The following is a 19,933-nucleotide window of genomic DNA, read 5'->3' on the forward strand; positions in this document are numbered from 1 at the left end:
CTTCTTCTGTACTGTCGAGTTCTAATCTTTGGGTGTGTTCTGCTTCTCCTTCATCATATTGTTCTATCCTTGGTGACGTCCAGATCAAGTCGGCAGGTAATACGGCTTCTGATCCATAAACCAGGAAGAAAGATGAATATCCGGTGGCTCTGCTTACTTGAGTTTGTAGCCCCCATACTACTTTGGGTAATTCTTTAATCCATTTGGATCCATAGTCCACTAGTTCTTCATACAATCTTGGTTTTAATCCGGCTAGTATGAGTCCATTAGCCCTTTCTACCTATCCGTTGGCTTCTGGATGTGTGACTGATGCGTAATCTATGCCGAAACCACAATCCTGTGCCCAACTTTGGAATTCTATAGCTGTGAAGAGAGAACCCAAATCTGTGATGATTCGATTGGGCATGCCGAAGCGATGCATAATGTCTTGGATGAACTCGACTACTTTGGCTACGCTATATTTTACGAGTGGTTTGTATTCAATCCACTTTGTGAACTTGTCAATTGCTACGAAGATGTACTCAAAGCCTCCCTTTGCTTTCTTGAGAGGTCCGACTTGATCCAGCCCCCAGCAGGAGAAAGGCCAAGCGGGTGGGATGCAGATGAGATTGTGAGCTGGTACATGAGCTTGTCTTGCGAACATCTGACAACCTTTGCATTTTCTAACGAGTTCTTCTGTGTCTTTCGAAGCGGTTGGCCAGTAGAATCTGGTGCGGAATGCTTTGCCGACTAGTGTTCTTGAAGCGGCATGATTCCCACAGCAACCTGAGTGTATTTCGTCTAAGATCTCTTTGCCTTTTTCGAATGAGACACATTTTAGGAGTACTCCTAATGATGCGGCTCTTCTGCAGAGCTTGTCCCCTACTAGAACGTAGTTCTTGCTTCTGCGAACAACTCGGGTAACCTCTTCTTTTTCTGCTGGCAACTTATTCTCTTTGATATAATCTATAAAGACCTGGGTCCATGATGCTGTAATCACTAGAATCTATGTGCCTTTGGCTTGGAGTTCAGGGGTTATCTCACCGGGTTGTTTTATAGATAGAGCTAATAACTCCTCTATGAACACACCTGGTGGGACCTTCGCCCTGTCTGATCCGAGTTTGGCGAGGACGTCTGCTGCAATATTGGAGTCACGCAGGACATGTAGAATTTCTAATCATTGAAAATGTTTTTTGAGCTTTCTTATTTCAGCACAATAAGCGCCCATGTTTTCTTTGGTGCAGTCCCAATCTTTGTTGACTTGGTTGATGACTACTGCCGAATCGCCATATACAAGTAATCGCTTGATTCTGAGGGTAATTGCCACTTTGAGTCCGTGGATGAGAGCTTCATATCCTGCTTCATTGTTTGTAGCTTGCCACAATATCTGAAGGACATACTTGAGTTGTTTTCCGTCTGGAGAAATGAAGAGGACGCCTACACCGGCGCCACCTAGCTTGAGTGATCCATCAAAGTACATCTTCCAATGGTCAAGGACGGTATTTGACATAGGTTGTTGAATTTCTGTTCACTCGACAACAAAATTGGCAAGGGCTTGAGATTTAATTGCCTTCCGTGGTGTGAAATTGATATTGAGAGCACTAAGTTCAACTGCCCACTTAGATATGCGCCCTGTTGCGTCTTTATTGTGTAGGATGTATCCGAGTGGGAAATCCGTCACCACGGTAATCTTGTGGCTTTCAAAATAGTGGCAAAGCTTGCGTGAACTGATCAGTAGGGCGTAGAGTAGTTTTTGCACATGCGGGTACCGGATTTTTTATTCTGACAGTACTTCGCTGATGTAGTATACGGGGCATTGTACTTTATATGCGCGCCCTTCTTCTCTTTCCACGACTATTGCTGTGCTGATCACAGTAGAAGTAGCCGCAATATACAGCATCATGTCTTCATCTTTCCTTGGAGGTGTGAGGACGGGCGAGGAGGTGAGGTATTCTTTAAGTCTTTTGAAAGCTTCGTCGGCTTCTTCTGTCCACTCGAACTTGTCTGTCTTCTTTAGTAGTTTAAAAGAAAGGTAGCCCTTTTTCGCCGAGTCTTGATACAAAACGATTGAGGGCCGCCATGCAGCCTGTTAGTTTCTACACATCTTTGACACTTCGAGGAGGGCCCATCTCTGTTATGGCTCGAATTTGCTTGGTGCTGGCTTTGATTCCCCGATGACTGACCAAGAATCCGAGTAGTTGTCCTGATGGAACTCCGAATACACACTTGTTTGGGTTCAATTTCCACCTCCACCTTTTCAGGTTTTCGAAGGTTTCCTTTAAGTCTTCAATTAGTATATCCGAGTTCTTTGTTTTTACTACTACGTCATCCACGCATGCTTCTACGTTTTCGCCGATCTGTTCACCAAGGCATATTTGGATAGCTCTTTGGTAAGTGGCACCAGCTTTCTTGAGTCCAAACGACATGGTCTTGTAGCAGTAGGCACCGAAAGGAGTGATGAAGGATGTCTTGCTCTGGTCTTGTTCCTTTAATGCGATCTGGTGATATCCTGAATAGCAATCAAGAAAGGATAATAGGGCAGATCCTACTGTTGAATCAACTATCTGATCAATGCGTGGTAGCCCGAACGGATCTTTCGGGCAGTGTTTGTTGAGATCTGTGTAGTCGACACACATGCGCCACTCATCCGTATTTTTTTTTCTGTACTAGAACTGGGTTTGCTAGCCAATCTGGATGAAGGATTTCCCTGATGAATCCTGCTGCCATTAGCTTTGTGATTTCTTTTTTAATTGCTGCCTTCTTGTCGGGTGAAAACCGTCATAACCGTTGCTTCATTGGCTTGGAGCCTTTGTTGACATCGATTCTGTGCTCAGCCAACTCCCTTGGGACACCTGGCATGTCGGCTGGCTTCTAGGCGAAGATATCTTTGTTGTCCCGAAGAAAGTTGGTGAGCATGAGTTCCTATTTTGCCGAGAGGTGGGCGCTGATGGTTGCCATTTTGGAGGGATCACCAGTGCCCAAGTCGATTTGCTTGACGTCGGCTTCTTTTGGTGGTGCGAGGATGCTGAGCTTTTTAGCCGGTATCTCTAGTTCTTCTGGGTTTATTTCTGCGGCAATAGTAGCTATCTCTTTTCTTTCACTAGCGTTTTGTGCTTTTGCTGCAATTTGGATTGCTTGAACATCGCAGTCAAAAGCGCGCTTCAAATCACTTCGAAGGGAAAGAACACCGTTAGGCCCTGGCATCTTAAGCAATAGGTATGGGTAATGCAGAATCGCCATGAATTTTGTTAGTGCTGGGCGCCCGAGGATTGCGTGATATGATGAATCGAAGTCTGCAACTTCAAACTTGATGAACTCTGTTCGATAGTTTGAGGGAGTGCCAAAAGTAACCGGTAGAGTGATTTGTCCAAGTGGCATGGCTGCTTTGCTGGGTACTATCCCATAAAAGGGGTGCTCATTGGCGTAATCATCCCAGCGAGTTGTAGCCCCACCTTCCTTAGCGTTTCTGAAAAGATGATGTTGAGTCCGGCTCCTCCATCGATTAGAACTTTTATGACAGTCATACCAGTGATAGTTGGATCTAGAACCAGTGGGTAATGACCTGTGTTTCCTACGCTAGTTCATTGGTCTTCTCTTGAAAACTAGATTGGATACTATGACCAATTGAGATATCTTGGAGTAGCCGGCTCTGCTGCCATGATGGTTCGTAGAGCTAGCTTTTGTTGATGTTTGCTTCTAGAATCTAGAGCCCCGGTGAAGATTACTGCTACTGTCCCCCTATATTTTTGGAATCCCTTGTCTTCGTGGTTGTCTTCATCTTTTTTCTGATTGCCTTCTTTATTGTTCCCCTTACTATCTTTTCTTGTGTATCGATCTTTGAAGGTATAGCACTCTCCGATTATATGATTTGATTTAGGGTGCCAGATGCACTGCATGTTTTCAATGTCGTCATACCTCCTGGGTTTGGAAAACTTCCTTGCTTTGTCAGCTGTCGCTATGGTGTTGTCTGGTCCACGCTTTCTTTCCTGATGTCTGTTGTTTCGATGATTTCGCTTGTCCGGGTTGTCTTGGTTGTTTCTATCCAGGAACCTTTCTCGTGTCTTCTCCTCTGCAGTAATCATTCTTTCCACTGTGCGTCTGAATTCTTCATTGTTTCTCGGGTTTTCTTTGCAAAAATCCTGAAATTGCCACCTAGCCATGATTCCGTGAGAGAAAGCTTCGATTACTTCTCGTTCGGTGATGTCGTGTACTTGAGCACGTAGTTAGCCAAATCATCGATAGTAATTTCTAAGACTTTCGCCTCCTTTCTGCTTGAGCCCTTTTAATTCTGCGTGGGTGATGGGGTGCGTAATGATACCTATGAAATTTTCACAGAAAGATCTTTGCAAGTCTTCCCAATTTCTGATCGACCCTGGATTTAATTTGTCGAACCATTGGAGGGGCATGGTTTCTAGAGCCATTGGGAAGAATAAGGTCTTGATGTCGTCGTCTCCTCTGGCTAGTTCGATTGATTGCGAGTAGATCCTGAGCCACTGCCTTGGTTCGGTCTTGCCATCATACTTAGAGTGATTGGACGGCTTGAACTTGTGAGGTAGTCGTATTGAAGCCAGTCTGTTCGCAAAACAGGGGAATCTATCGTGTGCTCCGGCTTCTTTGTATTCTGATTTGCCACCTCCTTCTAGCCAACTGTCGTCTTATCGAGAGTAGTTCTGCGTGGCTATCTGAATGGGTACTTTGTTTTTGATCTTTCTTGGTTGTTCGACTCGGTAGTTTTGATTATGGTCTCTTCTACTTTCCCGTTGTGACTTCCACTTGGTCCAAGTCTCTCGAAAGCGGACCTCCTTTGATTTTGATCTTCTTGTGCATGGGATGTTGATCTGGCAGGTAGTTTTGAATGGGATCTTCCGTCGTGCGTCCTTAGGGCTATTGACCGGAGATAGTCTCGGAGTTGTTCCTGTTTTTCACTGGGATGTGAGATTGCTCTGAGTTCTTCTAGTGCTTCTCGGATCCTATCGTAGGGTGTATTTGCCACGCGTCTTTCTTTGACTTCTTGTTCTGATTTTCTTCTATCGTACTCAGCTAGATCTGACTCATATCTGATCCATGCTTCCTTGCGCTGCCTAGCACAGCGTTGGCGTCCTTGTTTCAATTTGTTTTTTCTTTCTCTGGCTTGCTTTTGATTTTTGGTCTCACCATCGTGTCCTTGGATAAAGGGTGATATGTTGGACTCAGATTCATCCGATGACCTGATGTCGGGTGCTTCTGGGGGGCCAATGGTGATCGAGTATGGCGAATCATGAATACTTCTCGTGCGTGAGTTGTTCTGTCATTGGCCTTGGTTTCCGTATTGTCAGAGTTGTTGATAACTTTAGTAGAGGCTTCAAGGTCACAGATCGAGTCTCCTTCTTGGTAGGGTAGAGCTGTTGTCGTTGTTGTGTCAACTAGCCGGGTACTGCAATCTTCAGGAACAGAACCTGGCCAGTGGATGATGCGGTCTTGAGATGTTATGGTTAGTACGCGACCTTCCTGAGCTCCTGTCAGTGGTATTCCAAGCACTGGATTAAGAGATCTTTCGAGCAGTGCCTGATAAGACATTGCTATGTTGCGGAGACCAAACAGAAAAGGACACGTTTTCTTTAAAGTACTCCGAGTGTACTCCGAGTTGTATTCTTGATAGGTTGATGTCGTGTTCCGGAGCCTTGTCGGAAAAGAACTCGGTTTTCCAAAAGAACTCGGATAAGACTCTGTCTCGGAAGCGGAGCCTGAGTTTGAATCAGATGCGTGAAGCCGCGAAATCTGAGTTGGATTGGACATCACGAGCTGCGCGAATCTTCCGGCAAGCTAATTTGTCGTTGTCGCCGAAATGGAAAGGTCTTGATGATGATCCGAATCTTCAAGGAGGCGGCCTTGGAGCTTGCCATCATCGCCTGCCTCGCAGATCCACGAACCGAAGATGAAGGTTGATCCCTTTAAAAAAATCATGTTGTCGAGGTCCGTCGAGCTCTCAGATGCAAAGTCACCGAAAGCCCCTACCTGGCGCACCAGCTGTCGATGTTTGACCACCGACAGCCTGCCACGGGGGTACCCGGGGCAGTATGTTCAGGCTTCAGCGTATGCAGAACTCGACGATAAATGCAAGAGATAGTCGATTTATCCTGGTTCGGGCCCTCGATTCTGATCGAGTAATAGCCCTACATCCAATCGGCCTTAGCCTTTGTGTTGGATTGATTATCAAGTGTCGTACAGTAGTTGTCCTCTCAACCCCGATCCAAGGAGCCCTGCCCTCTTTATATAGTCAGGAGGCCAGAGTCCTAGTCTGTTTATAATGTAGAGTCCTAGTAGGATTACAGGGTAGTATTACTACTAGGATTACATGGGAAGAATCCTAGTTAGACTAGATCTTCTCTCTTCATTGCGGGGTATCATGTGGGTCCCGCATCGACAGACCTAGATGAGTAAATTTATAGTTTGAGACCTAGGTGGGAATCACACGATAGTTTAGGGTCCGTTCCTATAATTATGAGCTACGAACCCACGCCAGTTTCATGCTGGAGCGTGACGTCAGCTAATGGAGTTTGACGTAGCTGTTTTGGACCGGGATGGTATACTTAACTAGTTTAGGGACTTATATATGCAATTTCATAGTTTGAGGACCTAGATGAGAATCGTGTGCTAGTTTAGGGACCAACAATGTAATTTACTCCAGGCATCATGATTTATTGGTCATAGGGCCTTTAAAACATGAAAAATGGTTACCAAAATCCCACTAGAAGATAAGACAAAAAAACAAGATCTAGGTGGCATTTTATATTGAGCAGAAAATAGGCACCTAAATTCGCTCCATTGAGGTAAGAGGACTTACCTAGATGATCTGATCCACATTCTCGAACAACTAAGGTAGCTCATATCCTCACTAGAAGATATAAGACATATATTGTTAACAAGAAAAAAAGAGAGACATTGATACATGAGTCGTAGAGCTGAAACACAATGACATTTCTTCTCTTGTGTCTACTGTCTAAGGGCGTTAGTTCACGCAGAGTTTGGTCAAACACCAAACCACTAGCTTGTGTGGATCCGGTCGGGTCAACTCGCTACAAATATGTAGAAATTGGTCAAGCAAGAACTCACGGGTATTGACTAAGAGAGGGTAATTATCATGCTTTCGTGGTGAACGATTCATGACTAAACCAAGTAACCAATAACGAATATCTATCACGCATATTTCATGATGAATGACTTAGATTCTAAGCAAGCTAGTAAAAAAATAGTTGAAACTCTCAGATGAGAGGGAACCTATTATTAGGGCATGGGCATCATTGGATTGCCCTACAAGCAGCAAGTCTAGGACGACACCGCTAATCGTAAAATCAAAATATGTACATCGAGTAGGGTTTGGCAACACAAGGATAAGGAAAAGACAAGACAAAAAAGAGAAGAAATAGATTGTTTTAATTTGATTGGGTGTGTATCAATTGCTCTTAGACCTACATATTTACCTTGTGGGGAGGTCTCTTGGCTTAAAATAGAGTTGAAACTCCTTACAATCCCAGTGTAAAAATCTAACTTTTAACTCATATGTCTGCCAAACAAGCTAAGCGCAAGCTAAGCTGGATTCCAATTTCCAGTGAAAAAATCTAACTTTTAACTCAGATTCCAATTCCAATGTAAAATCTAACTTTTAACTCAGATTCCAATTCCAATGTAAAATCTAACTTTTAACTCAGATTAGTCTTCCAACAAGCTAAGCTGGTTTCTATAAGCTTGGATCTTCTAATGGCCATAACTGCAAGACCATGCGTCCAAAATCTGCTTATATGGTCCGGCTCCACATGTGGAACGGGCCTACATACACGTATCACCTGTCTTACACTATCGTGCTCGCTTCGTGTAAAAAGGTTAACTCAAAGGTGCTATGTTTAGAATGACAAGGATTATAAGCTGACCCTTACACTCCTAAATTTCCAAGGTGGTACTAAATCCACCAACCACAACCACACATGCCACATGGGGTAACAACACAACTAATACATGCTTATAATGGGCTCCGGTATTACAATAACTGTCTCATCCGAATTCCAAAATGTAAAAAAACTAAAAATATGCCCCTTACTAATTTTAGTAATTTTAGTAAGTTTGACACCCTTTGAAATCGATTAAGATGATTTCCCTTACTAATTTTAGTCGCCAACATATGCCCCCCCCCCCCCCCCTCCCATGCACCCTTTTTAAGTAAACCTTAAAAACTAAAAATATTCTCATGGATCAAAGTTGCCCACAAAAAAAATATAGCAGCCCTCTCGTCGTGGAGTCGGGAGAGAAGAAACCAAGAGGACGGTGAAGGGAGAAGTGGATAGGGGAACGAGAAGGTGTGTCGAAGGAGAATGGCAACAAAATTATTACTAGACCTCTACTGAAGGAACTAGGCGTTGCACGATGAAGTTTCTTGGTGCAGTGACTTGATGATGATGTGGTATCTATGAAAACCATACCTGTTCTTTCGCAAAAAAGAAAACTATAACTGTGATTTCAGAGATAGGACTGCCCCCTTAGATATAAGGGAATAGACTCTCTTATACTACTTTAGCAATTTGGCACCGATCCACTAGATTTTTTTTTTCAACGACACTCACCTAGTACTAATTGACAAGTTAGCAAAAACGCTAACACACAAGTGTATGTAGCGAGTCTCAAACTTGTCACATCACACGATATGCGCGCGCGTACATCACCGAAGAAGCGCTCCACACACACAAGCAACAACCGGCTAGTAGACGGAGAGTTTCTGCGAGAGAAGCCATCGATCACGGCGAACGTGTGGGCGGCCCTGCAATTCTCATGAGGACGCCAACGTACAACTAGAGCTAGGAGAGGACGACTACGCATGCATACGAGATCGATCGAGCTGATGAATGAATAGCCCGCCTTGCGGTTGTGGCATATATGGAGGCCGATCAGTGGCCGTGGGCGCCGCCGCCCCTGCTGCTGGCTGCAGTACTCTTGGCGCTGCTGCTCGCGCTGTGGCGGCGCCTCGTGTGGCAACCGCGGGCCGTGGCGCGGTCGTTCGAGAGGCAGGGCATCCGGGGGCCACCCTACCGTTTCCTGGCCGGGTCCTTGCCGGAGGTGAAGCGGCTGGCGCGTGCCAGCCGGATAAGGGTTCCGCACCTGGACGTCGGTTGCCATGACATCATGCCCATCTTGCTGCCACCGTTCCACAGATGGGTCGTAGAGTATGGTAAACTCTAATAACACTCCTCCGTATATATTTATGATAGTGTGGGTTTACTTTTGGTAAGGATCGAGTAGTAAACGTATTCCAGCCTCTATACCTAGACATAATGTATATCTGAGTGCGTAACAAAAATTATGTACTAGAAACTCAAGCGCGGCTTTGCCACGCCCTCCATGGAGGAGGCCAGCGGAGGATATATGTATCATGAAATTGTTATCTCCCTCTTTAGTATACTGAGAAGACAAAACCTTGTGATGATTCTATTTTTCATATGGTAGTTGAGACATTGATGAAAAATTTTACCTGGATAGTTTTCTAGAGCCATGCTGAGAAGGTATGGAGAAACGTATACTGAAGTGTACTGGGCCAAAATTTAAAACAGTTCGGATCCAAAAGGCAGAAATACCGCAATGGAAGTCTCATAATGTGAGAGCAGTGAAGTAGATAAAAATATTCACTCGAGTGAACTTTTATAGCTTGTTCATTGCAATGAATTATTTAGGCTAGGAGCCTAGAGAGAATACTGGGATCGAGAGCTTGGTCAGCGGACACACCATGATCATGGATCCAATGATGGTCTGACATGCATAAATTTCTTTAGTAATGAATGAAGTACAATTTTTTTATTGCTAAAACAATTCTAGGAACATAACCTATGGAGAAAACATAGATCAGCATGACAAAAAAAGCTAAGGCAAAGCCAACTGAGTGAAGGTATAGGCTATACTTAAGATATATTTATTTAGTACTTCATGGCCTTTCAGATGCTTTAGGCTATTGGTCTGAGTCAAAAATCAGTATGCCACTTCGGGGCTGTGCAAAATATACCTTGCTGTGTCTGTGGTAGAACAAATCATATTTTATTATCAATTTAGATTCAGTACTATAGTTTAGCTTGAAAATAACAGCTAAGAATAGAAGACTTACCTTCTCAAAAGGTGCTATATAACTAAGAAAAACATAGATTACAACTCTTGTCGGTTTCACATCAGCTTCTTGTTCACAACATTTTTGTTCATGAATATGTAAAAAATTATACATAGCTAACACGTAGAGTAACCTCAGATGAACAAGGGCATAGCAAGGCATAATTGTATTTAGTCTACCCTATTTCTTATAATAAGCAGAAGCATTATTACAATAAAAAAGGGTATGTATTTCAGACATCGATGCCACTGAAACTCCAAAAAATTGTGTTATCCAAGTTTATAGCATCCTTAAAAATATAAATATGGGACTGATAATTTATCATCATAATTCATCATGTATTATATTGACACGGCTCTGTAGCTTATTGTGTTAGGTTATGGACATTTTGTCGAATACGTTGCAGGCATGAAAAGCGTCCTTTGAGTTGACCATCATTTGGCGTTCCTCCCCAATGCGATGCTCCATAATGTGGCGATCTCCTGCAATTTGTTGATGCAGCCATGCAGGTCTTCTTTGAGAGCACCATCTATTGAAGCTAGCTCTCTGATGTTGTATTGTGCCAACCAGAGAGAGCCGTGTGGGCGTGGGCATACAGGCTACCAATCATGACATTTGGTGGCAAAAATTCGGCAGAATTTTAGCTGGAAGGAGAGGCTACCTGGGATGGAGAACAACGATATGCACGAAATGGAGTAGAAGTGAGTGACAGACGAAAGGCATAGCTTTCAGCAGTTCAGTGATCAGTGAGAGCACTGCACATGGGACTGGCTCGTGCTCCGTCTGAGGATGCACTTGGGGTTGGGAGGACGGCAAGGGGAGGGAGGCGGGCTTCACCCGGTCCACGCGCACCGGGGGGGGGGGGGGGGGGGGGCGCAGCTCGACCGGAGGTGGTCCGTGGCCGGCTGGCCACGTCGGTGGCTGCACTGCCCGTGAGCAGCAAGGCGGCGAGCCGGCGACCAAGGCCCGCGTGACGCTCATGTTGATCAATGTTTTAAATATTGGGCTAAGACCCTTAGCGGCTGCCTCTCCCAAACGCTAAGAAAGGCTATAGCGAGCTAAATAGCGGGCTAAGCCATTTGACGGCTATTTAGCAGCTGAGTAAAAAATATGTCAAAAATCAGGTAATTTTACACAAAATAAACATAGAAGATGAAGACATTACAAATACCAATTATCTAAGTAATTAGAGACAGATAGTTCAAAGTCTTACTAACACATCATATCACAGCTTCATAGTTCATACATGATACATGAGTTCAAAGTTCAAACAAGGTTGACAGACATTACACGGCATACCAACTAAACAGTGACAGATAGACAAACAAACATAAGGCATGGAGGCATAGGCCATAGCATGATATATATCAGTACATCACACATGTATTTCAGCATCTGAATAGTTTGTTGTACTCATCTAATCATCTTCAGTATCAGTAGATTCCATAGCATCTTGATTTTCCTCAGATTCAGAAGTAGAGGCTGCATACCGAGGCTTCGTCAGAGATGCCACGGTCCTGAATTTCTTCATAGGACGCATAGGCCTTTTCCTTTTGGCTTTTGCTTGTGATGTTGATGCTCCCTGTGATGCTCCTTGTGCTTTTGCTGTTGTTTCTGCACATCCCTGATCTTCTTGACTTTGGTTTGCATTTGGTTCTAATCCAGTAATGAACTCATTGTTGTCATCCTCCAGCACATCATTTATTTTCTTCTCTATGGGATCTCTACTCTTGTTCTCTTTCTTATGCCTTAGTTTAGAGTTAAATTTGACAAATACAAGGTCTCATCTGTTGTGCTTTTTTGTGTGCACCTAGTTTTGTTTAGGTGAATAAAATTCAAGGAATGAATAACGATGCAAAAATATATTCATGTAGGTGAGTTGTGGAAGTACAGTTATTTTTATTACCTGTTCAAATACTGACCAACTCCTCTCACAACCAGAGAAGCTACATGTCAAACTTAGAATCTTTATCGCCAATAGCCTCAAATTAGGTGTAGTTGAGCCATGATTCAGCCACCATGTTGCTGCATGAAGCTGATTATTCTACTGATTCAGATGTAGTACCACCTAAGCAACAAAAATTAATATGAGATAAAAATGTCAGCTTACTGCACCAACCTGAAATAGATATGATACTCTACTTGCTTCATGGGATAATTGTCAATTTATTTACAGTAAAAGAGTAAATCATTTAACAGCAGCAGTAGCAAATTAGTAAATCGTTTAAGCGGGAAAGGAAGGAACTTGCCTGTCTGCTCTGGTTGGGACATGGTCACCAGCTCGCCGCTCCCCAATCGAAGTTGCTCGTCGCCCCGCAACCGCACTTCAAAGACGGCCGCTTGCAGATCGAACTCACAGCTGCTTGTCGGCCAACAGCAGCAACTGCTACCACGCCGCCGCGGCCGCGAGAACTACTCTCGTCGAGAGCTGAGAAGAAGCCCGCCACTGGTCGAAGCAACAGCAGCAGGCACCGCCGGTCGAAGCAACTCCTCGCGTCGAGACCACCGCCGCCAGTCAAAGCAACCGCAGCCACCGCCGTCTGAAGAAACACGAGACGAATGGGTGGCTGTGGTCTATGGCTAGGTTACCGGTCTCCAATGAGTGTATTGACTCGATTTGGGCTACTGTGTGATTTGGGCCGCAAGGTGCTGAAAGTCCATGCTCAGTCTGGCCTGATAACGGCGCTAAGGTGCCTCCATTTTAGTGCTATTTCACCAGCTATTAGCAGCAAATTCCATTTAGCGTCAAAAGTGGCGTAGCTTAGCTGTGGAGCTCCCCAAAGGCTAAATAGCACTATAGCGGGGGCTAAATCCTGCTATTTAGAACATTGGTGTTGATAGCGGCATACCCGCCCCACGGCACCGCGGTGCGGTGGCCCAGGCCCCTGGCGGGGCGGACCTGCTTCCCAGCGCGGCGGTGCCATGGCTCTGGCCGCTAGCCTTGGCAAGGCGAGGCGCCCTCTGCCGCCGGTGCGGCGGCCCCAGAGCAGGCGTGACCAGCTCTTCGGTGCTGTATACGGCCGACGGCGATGTGCAGTGCAGCTTGCGATGCGCATGCAGGGGTGAGGGAGCGAGCAGAGAAGCCGCGCCCGACGAAGGTTCAATCTGGTCGATGTTTAAACGGGTGCGAGACCCGAAGGGACCCATATCGAACGGACCAGATCGCAGGAGCCCTCGATCCAACGGCTATCGGGTTATCGGGCGACGTGGATCGATCCACGAACCCGCTTTTGGTAGCCGGATTACTATAGAGAGATTTAGAAATATCAAAACGTTTTATAATTTGAAACGGAGTAGAATGAAGCCATGTTTTTTTTGTGCGTGAATGTGTATACTATGTTATTTTATTAAAATGCAACAATACCTATATATTCGTCCAAACGGATGGCCGCGCACTTTTGATGATGGGAATGGCAAAGGGAAATGCGTGTGTAAATATACTTTGCAAAAAAAGGCCTCCGCATCCTCTCATTTGTGATCCCTAGTTTCTTCATAAACTCAATTCTGTGTTTCTACGACGAGGGCCCGTAATGTAAACAGGAGTTACTAGTAGCTGAGATAAATAAACTTCTTCAGCCAAAGCAAAGAGCCGGCTCTGAACTATACAGTATACACTACCCAAACCACTGTCACTACGCGGGCCAGCATCTTGTAGAGTGCAGACATTCTCGGGCCCAGTATATTTCCATCACCGGCCCAGCAGTAATCGTGAGGAGGCCCACCAGGAACCGTATGGGTCAGCCAAGCAACACGCACAGCAGGACCAGCGCGGCCATGCATGGCATCAACCAGAACTTGGGCCTAATGAAACTCTATATTTACAGATCTCCTAAGATACGTTTTCTCAAAAAAAGAAAAAAAGGATCTCCTAAGATACGTACATTGCGAACGCACATGCATGCATGCTTTGAAGTTTGAACCAAAAAAGGTCCTCATCATGAGATTATTTCTTTCATTTGGTCAATCAGGGAGGACATTCCTGTACTGGATCGGGCCAACCCCTGCGATCTTCTCAGTTGATTTAGAGCTGATTAAGGAAGTGCTTACAGACAGGACGGGCCTGTTTGCCAAGGACTTCATGATCCCCGTCTTCAAAGTCCTGTTGGGCAACGGGCTCATACTAGCAAACGGCGACGACTGGAAACGGCACAGGAAAGTTGTCCTTCCAGCTTTCAACCACGAGAGGATCAAGGTCGCCGTCGTCATCGTTCACAAGATCACGCACATGCACCATATGTATATATTAATTTTCATATATAGGCAGATTTAGCAACTGACTTTGGTCGAGTTCAGAGCATGTCGGCGGTGACGGCAGAAGCAACGGAGCAGATGGCGCAGCGATGGTGTGAGCAGCTACTGCACCGCGGTGCTCGTCAAGGAGAGGAGATACAAGTGGACCGCGCCATCTGCGACCTGACCGCAGAAATCATCGGCCGCGCCGCTTTCGGCACCAGCCACCAGGAAGCCGGCGAGGTCCTCGTCTTGATGCACCAGATGCAGAAGATGGGCGCCAAGGCCATGTTGGATGGCCCCATACTCTGGTAATAACAAATAACAATAACAATGCAAGCTCATGGCATTTTTCGACAAACAACTTTGGTTCCGGTTCCAATAATTTTCCCCCTCTTTTCCAGGCATCTGCCGACTCGGCGCAACCTAACGGTGCGACGTCTGGACAAGCTGTTGAGGACCAAGATCACGGCGATGATGGCGACGCGGGTGGCCGCCGCCAACTGCGGCGGTGGCCGTGGCGGTGGCGGCTATGGCGACGACCTGCTCGGGCTCCTGCTGGGGGCATGGTCGCCGGAGCCGCCGGAGCGGCAAGTTGGGAGCGACGACGAAGGGACGACAACGACGCTGACCACCGGAGAGGTGATCGACGAGTGCAAGACCTTCTTCGGCGCCGGGCAGGAGACTACCGCCACCCTCCTCGTGTGGACCATGTTCCTGCTCAGCACGCACCCGCAGTGGCAGGACCAGGTCAGGGAGGAGGTCCTCCGCGAGTTCCGCGGCGGCGACGGCGACGTTCCCAACTCCGACACCCTCTCCAGACTCAAGTTGGTACGTACCGACAATCACGCAGCTCTCCACTCTCATGACGACAAATAAAAGCATGCATTCTGCATTCACTTCTACAAGATGACGTGCATGCGTGCAGCTTCACATGGTTCTGCTGGAGACACTGCGGCTCTACCCGCCGATCGTGTACATACAACGGACGACCGCGTCGGACGCCGTGCTCAGGGGCATCGACGTGCCCCAGGGGACCGTGATATCGATCCCCATCGGCCTGTTGCAGCGGGACAGGGAGGTGTGGGGCTCCGACGCCGACGAGTTCAACCCCTTGAGGTTCAGCAATGGCGTCGCCAGAGCCGCCACGGACCCACACGCGCTGCTGTCTTTCTCGCTAGGCCCGAGAGCCTGCACCGGCAAGAGCTTCGGCATCATAGAAGCACAGATCGTCATGGCGGTCATCCTCAGGAAGTTTACCTTCTCCCTCTCCCCGACGTACGTTCACAAGCCAAAGTATGTTGTCTCCTTGACACCCAAATGTGGGATGCCTCTCATCTTCAAGAACCTCCATGGGTGACAAAATATTATTGCCCGTAAGTTTCTAATAATAGGGTACGGTGTATGGCAAGATCATATATATGATTACTACTGATGTTAGTTTTTCTGTTAATTATTATGTTAATATATATGTACTTCCCGTCGTGGGTGTATATGTGTTTTGCTTGAGTTTAGTTATAAAAGTTTATTATGAAATGTGTACTCCCTTTTGTTCATTTTTATAGAGTGCAGTGCGAGTGTCAAACTCAGTCTTTGACTGTATATTTGTTTTCTATAATACGCTATTATGATTTAAAAGATTGTAATCATTTTTTTTATTATTCAATATTTATCTAAGACATTGTAATAAGAAAAACCAAGTTGTGTTTATGTATGCTAAAGGGGTCGTGACGCTTAAGACAAGAAATATACCTTTTTACCAGTTGCTCGATCAAAGCCTGTCAACAGATCCAAATGCCACAATTCCGGATGTTCAATTTTAGAATGGTCCAGCTCCTGATTGTCTCAAAATCCAATAAAATCCATAGGCAATTGTCTAACAGAATGGATGGTAAGGTGGGGGACCCATATCTTTACTCTATTTACGTGCTTAGAGCGAGTGAAGGGGTGCATTATGTCACTTAAAAACTAAGGCCCGAGAACTACTTATTAAAAACCTATACAAATTCTATCTAGATGTGCACTAAGTATTTCTAAGTATTGTTATGTCTAACACAAAACAAGTTTTGCACCTAGGTTCCAATCCTACCAACTAACCTAGCAAGCAAACTAGAAAAGATAAGCAAACATTGAGAAATGCAAAGTAAATGCAGAAACAAAAATTGAGTTAGAGAGTGCAAACTCCTTGTATATTTGATTTCCATAATATGTTTAAAGTTTAATTTAAAGAGTTATAATCATTTTCGTTCATTATTCAATTAAGTTAGAGAACGCAAACTCTTTCTGGACTCCTCTTGAAAAGGACTGTAGTAGGATCTATGTCCAACTAGTGATCAACATATCACACATAGGCCGGGGTATCCAGGGCATTTTCCCTTGTAGTGGGAGTATCCAGGGCCCATACTATCACAAGGACCTCCTATGGATATATAGTCCACTGCAATAATAGTCCCGGCCATCCACGGTATGCATGAAAAATACTTCAAGGGAGCATTTCATTTTGCACTAGACGACTGCCACTCATTCTAGAGAACCGTCAAGTTCAAGGGGCCATACTATCATGCATGATTGACGAAGACATCACTAGATAACCGTCAAGTAAAGATCATTAACCTCTCTTGATAGTATGGCTATCTAGCCTATCAGTCCGGTCATTTCTCATCCTCTAATCACCTCATGACTGGTTAAAACAAAATCTTACGTTTGCCTTGAGCTAACCATCATGTCTGCCAACTTTGTGCACCATGATATTCGATGTAACTCAATTTCTCCTTGTGGCCAACATTCATGTTTCAAATCTCATGAAAATGTTAGTCCACAAACGTCATCATAATTAAATTACCAAAACCTAAATTAGGGGCTTAGATGCTTTTAGGAGTCCACGATAGCATAGCAGTAGCAACGAAGATTCTTCTCTTTTTTGCTATTTGCACTGATCCTACTATAGGGGCTAGGGAAATTGATGCTATGGAGTGACTGGTGTACAAAATTCTTCAAGGTGAGCATAATTTATCAAATCTTTAAGCTTGAAAGAGCAACTACTCTGTGGGAGCTATTAGCACTTGGAAGGCAATTTATATAGCATGTTTTGAGATTGCAAAGAGGAAGGACAGGACCTGCCAAGTCTTTCTTGCTCAACCAAAGTGAGTCGGAGAAAGGAGGAGAACTATTAAAAAGTCAGACCATTCTAGAGGGATTTTAGCATCATGCTAATCCTTGTTGATAGGAATGGAAAAAATTCAATTCTAAATATTCTAGATAGCAAGTAAAATATCTAAACGAGCAATAGTTCTTCTAATGAATCAAGGTTCATGCAATTCCAACATTTTCAAACTCATTTGTGGTTTGAAGATTTTGTTTTTTTACTCTCTTATCAATCTTGTAGAAGAAACAAGATTAAATATTACATAGTCCACTTGGCCCAATTATTTTATCCCACCAATAGGGGGTCACAACACACATATAGTTGTAAGCTAATTTTCTTTTTCACTTTGTTCTTTTTTCCAATCTCTATAACTAATAGTCTATATTGAATTATGATTTTTGCATTTATATGTGCCTTAACATTTTTCTAAGCTTCATTTAACACTTTTCTAAATCCTAATTTAACATTTTTCTAAGCTTGATTCAACAATTTGTGAATCCTAATTTAACCTTTTTGTAAGCTTGATTCAACAATTTGTGAATCCTAATTTAACAATTTGTCAACAATATGTGCATTTATATGTGCCTTAACATCTTTAAATGCAAATGTTGAGATATTTATATCTAAGCACCATGGTGATTCTAAAAGATGTATGAATTCAAATACCGTGTGAGATGTATAAGAATTAGGAAAAAGTCAATTTTACCTCCCTGAACTATCCTCGAAGTTTAGTTTTTCTCCCTAAACTTTTAAAACCGTTCATTTTACCTCCTTGACCCAGTTATAGGTGGTTTTCAAAGGCGGTTTTGACTTTTTCTTTTTTATTTATTTTGGCTGAATATTTAAAAAATCATAGTAAATCATAGAAAATCATAAAATGGGAAATCCAATTTTGTTGGACTCCACGTGAGTAGATCTATACAGTAAACATATAATATGGTATGTTTTAGTACAAAATTTTTGTTATAGCTTTAGATCTATGCTTTTCTATAATTAATTCATAGCTGTAGTTTCTATGGTCCAATTTTGGTGAAATTTTTATGATGGTCTAATTATTGTATGCTTTAACTGTAGTAAAAATTTCATGCTCGTTTCTATTTTTACACACTTTTAACTATTTTAAAACTATTTAACAAGCATAAAACTAAATAAATCTATAACTCAGCTATACATGACCAATGAGCATGAAATTTTTATTATAGTTAAATCATATAATTGTTAGCCCACCATAAAATTTTCATCATAATTGGACCATAGAAACTGCAGCTTTGAATTAATTACAGAAAAACATAGATCTAAAGCTACAACAAAAACTTTGTACTAAAGCTTACCATATTATATATTCATTGTGTAGATATACTCATGTGGAGTCCAAAAATATTGGATTTTCCATTTTATAATTTTTATGTGATTTATTATGATTTTTTAAAAAATCAGCCAAAATAAATAAAAAAGAAAAAAACAAAACCGCCTTTGAAAACCATCTATAACCAAGTCAGGGAGGTAAAATAAACGCTTTTTAAAGTTGAGGGAGGTGGTTTACTCGGTTTTCGAGTTCAGGGAGAAAAACTGGACTTTGTGGATAGTTCAGAGAGCTGAAATGGACTTTTTTTTTCTTCTAAGAATTATGATCTTTGTATCCTTCGGTTGTCCCTGTTGGCCTTTCCATTTGTGGCATCCCCATTTACGACGCCCATTGAGATATTTGCTAACAAGTTGGTACACTGCTCTACGTTCCCATTGCAACTGAAGGCACGTCGGCCAGCTTTCGTTTGGGCCTTGGGGGGCCGTATCCCTCTTTCGGGATTCAAAGTGCCCGTCTTCATCATCGTTCTCCCGGCCCATTAAAATATCTATTCGTCCAATCGTCTAGAAAATCAGATCAATTGTGAAACACTAACATTCTCATCAAAAAAGAAAAAAACTGAAACACTAACAAATCTACCCTATATAGGAGTACTATTTCAAAATAGAAAAAAGAGAAAATACAAATAAAGTTCCAGGACATCCTTTGTATAGGCTGGAATATTTATGATGACCATTACGTAAAAAAAGCACATCACAGACGCGCGTTCGGGCACATCACATACGCGTGCCATAACGCGTCTGTAATAAAACATATACTACAGGCGCGTGTTACCAATACACGACTGTGACAAAAACGAACACGCGTATGTAATAAGCCCTTAACATAGACTGGTGAGTATCTACACGCGTCTGCAGTAAGCTCATACTAGAGATGCGTGTTGCCAACACGCGTCCGCGACAAGATTAAGACACGTCTGTGTGAAAAACTATATCTTAGACACGTGTCTGTTATACGTGTCTATAGTAAGAATCCTACTACAGACGATATTTGTAACTACGTCTGTGTGAAGAAATATAGTGCCAATGCGTGTGTAATACACACGTCTGTAGTAAGAATTCTACTACAGACGATGTTTGTAAACACGTCTGTG

General features: G+C 43.7%; 1 protein-coding gene across 2 annotated transcripts; it reads left to right on the forward strand.

Moving 5' to 3' along the window:
- The first annotated feature begins 8,775 nt into the window (after positions 1 to 8,775).
- Positions 8,776 to 15,961, forward strand: LOC136539972 (cytochrome P450 709B2-like). Of its 2 annotated transcripts, none has more exons than XM_066531954.1 (5): positions 8,776 to 9,175; positions 14,068 to 14,291; positions 14,393 to 14,640; positions 14,734 to 15,160; positions 15,239 to 15,961. In XM_066531954.1, exons 1-5 carry the CDS (start codon positions 8,884 to 8,886, stop codon positions 15,707 to 15,709), a joined length of 1,662 nt encoding a protein of 553 aa, XP_066388051.1. In that variant the 5' UTR covers positions 8,776 to 8,883; the 3' UTR covers positions 15,710 to 15,961. The 2 variants fall into 2 exon arrangements, with proteins under 2 accessions (XP_066388051.1, XP_066388052.1); XM_066531955.1 differs by having other exon boundaries at positions 8,779 to 9,175; positions 15,258 to 15,956.
- Positions 15,962 to 19,933: the final 3,972 nt, after the last annotated feature.

This window comes from Miscanthus floridulus, chromosome 2 (assembly GCF_019320115.1).
Source record: "Miscanthus floridulus cultivar M001 chromosome 2, ASM1932011v1, whole genome shotgun sequence".
Classification (NCBI taxonomy): Eukaryota; Viridiplantae; Streptophyta; class Magnoliopsida; order Poales; family Poaceae; genus Miscanthus; species Miscanthus floridulus.

Coding starts and splice junctions, on each gene's coding strand:
- LOC136539972 (XM_066531954.1), top strand. CDS start 8,884: ATGGAGGCCGATCAGTGGCCGTGGGCGCCGCCGCCCCTGCTGCTGGCT. Junction 9,176..14,067: donor CAGATGGGTCGTAGAGTATG/GTAAACTCTAAT, acceptor TTGGTCAATCAG/GGAGGACATTCCTGTACTGG. Junction 15,161..15,238: donor CCCTCTCCAGACTCAAGTTG/GTACGTACCGAC, acceptor CACTTCTACAAG/ATGACGTGCATGCGTGCAGC.